Source organism: Jaculus jaculus, chromosome 13, assembly GCF_020740685.1.
Source record: "Jaculus jaculus isolate mJacJac1 chromosome 13, mJacJac1.mat.Y.cur, whole genome shotgun sequence".
NCBI classification, from domain to species: domain Eukaryota; kingdom Metazoa; phylum Chordata; class Mammalia; order Rodentia; family Dipodidae; genus Jaculus; species Jaculus jaculus.
The window spans coordinates 68,205,256-68,207,116 of record NC_059114.1 but is presented as its reverse complement, the minus strand read 5'-3'; the positions used below and the strand labels follow the sequence as shown (position 1 = coordinate 68,207,116).

The following is a 1,861-nucleotide window of genomic DNA, read 5'->3' as shown; positions in this document are numbered from 1 at the left end:
GAATAACTGGGTCTGTTGGTAACTCTATAGTCAGCTTTTTCAGGAGTCTCCATATTGCTTTCCAAAGTGGTTGTACCATTCTACATTCCCACCAACAGTGGATGAGTGTTCCTACTTCTCCACATCCTTACCAGCACTTATTTTCATTTGATTTTTTGATGTTTGCTATCCTTATTGGGGTAACATGGAATCTCATAGTTGTTTTAATTTGTATTTCTCTGATGATTAGGGATGATGAACATTTTTTTTTTTTTTTTTAGTATCCTTTTATTTTGTTAAGAACAAATGCCCACACAACTGAGGACTTACAAGGTAGTTCTATATAGAATTAAAGTCTTAGTGAAATTTGTATTAACTGTGTACAATTAAATGTGGTTTACAGGACACATCATTATGCTTCTCACATCAGATGATTATAGATGAGGTTAGCTAGAAGAGAGTGCAACACAGCTTTGTCCCACTCATCTGTGAAAAACTGGGAAGTCTCCTTGGAGCTTATACAGATGACCTTTACTCGTTATTTACAGTGTGAATTTGTAGGGGAAAAAATAATACACTAACCCTTGGGTCCCATACAGGCAAATTAAGATTGCATTCTTCAGGCTGTTTCAAAAGCACTGGATTTGGCCATTCCCATTTAGAAAATACCAAGAAAAATTTATGTACAAGAGTTGATGCTTTGCATTTGGATAAAGCTGGCAAGTTCTTGCTACTAGCATTGCCCAGGAAACACCACCGAGGAAACCTAATATATTGGAATAGATGTTGTGCCGTTTGGCCCACAGTTTGATAGCTCTCAGAGTTAACCTGAAGTTGTCAATGTTTGGTACTAGGTGTAAGATTTCATCAGTTACCCTGCAACCATTAAGACTTCTTATGCATCGTATATCTAAATTTTTAAGGAGACTGTCATCTCGTAGGTCCAAATCTTCTGGAATAGTCTGCAGTGCTAATCTTGCAAACAAAATATCAATCTCTATCCCATCAAAACACAGTTTGATAACTGGCACAAATGCCTCTTCAACAGCTCTTAAGTCTTTTACTTCTTCTTGTGATTTCAACTTATCGTAGAAAGATGTGAAAAAGTCACTTCGATCAACATGTCTTGGTGCAACACACAACGCATCTATATCAGCACCTTTTGTATGTACTCCTAATCTGTAAGATCCAAAGATAAAAATTTTTCCTCCAACATTTTCAATTACAGATTGTGGAAGATTCTTGCTTTCACTGATTTCCCGAATCCACTCTTTCACCAGGTTATTTAATTTTCCCAAAATTAAAATCCTGCGCTGCAATTCCTCTTCCTCTTCGAACACCCCATAGGGCTTCAGGGTCTCAATGAGTTTCTGTGTCAGCAGGCAGTCAGTCTCCTTGGGGGCTGCTAAGCTGATAGGAGATGTGATGCCATAGTGCTTCTGTGGCGGCTGGGTTTGTTGTGATCCCTGTGTTGTAACTGGAAACGGCATCGTCTCCGGCGCTGGCACCGCCCAGTCACTCCCCCCCTCCACCCCCCCCAACCGCCGCCGCCCTGGGCATGATCCACTGAGGCGGGAGGGAGGGTCCAGCCCCAGTCCCGCACCCGCTCCCGCCGCTTTAAGCGCTTCTCCTCCTTCCCCTTCGTCCTAACATGGCGCCCCAAACATTTTCTTAAGTGTGTGTTTGCCATTTGTGTTTCTTCCTCTGTGAACTGCCTGTTCAGCTCTTTGTCCCATTTTGTGAGTGGGGTTTCTGACTTCTTACTGTTTAGATTTTTGAGTTCTTTGTAGATTCTAGAGATTAGGTCTCTATCAGTTGAATAACCTGCAAATATTTTCTCCTGTTCTGTAATCTGGGTAATCTATTGGCTTTGCTCATTGTA

General features: G+C 41.3%; 1 protein-coding gene across 1 annotated transcript; it reads right to left on the bottom strand.

Annotated features, from left to right (window-relative positions):
* Positions 1-270: 270 nt before the first annotated feature.
* Positions 271-1,475, bottom strand: LOC123454195 (poly(A) polymerase alpha-like). The gene is given in 2 exon segments (XM_045132833.1): positions 271-680; positions 683-1,475. Coding segments are annotated over 2 exon segments (957 nt in total). The 5' UTR covers positions 1,470-1,475; the 3' UTR covers positions 271-510.
* Positions 1,476-1,861: the final 386 nt, after the last annotated feature.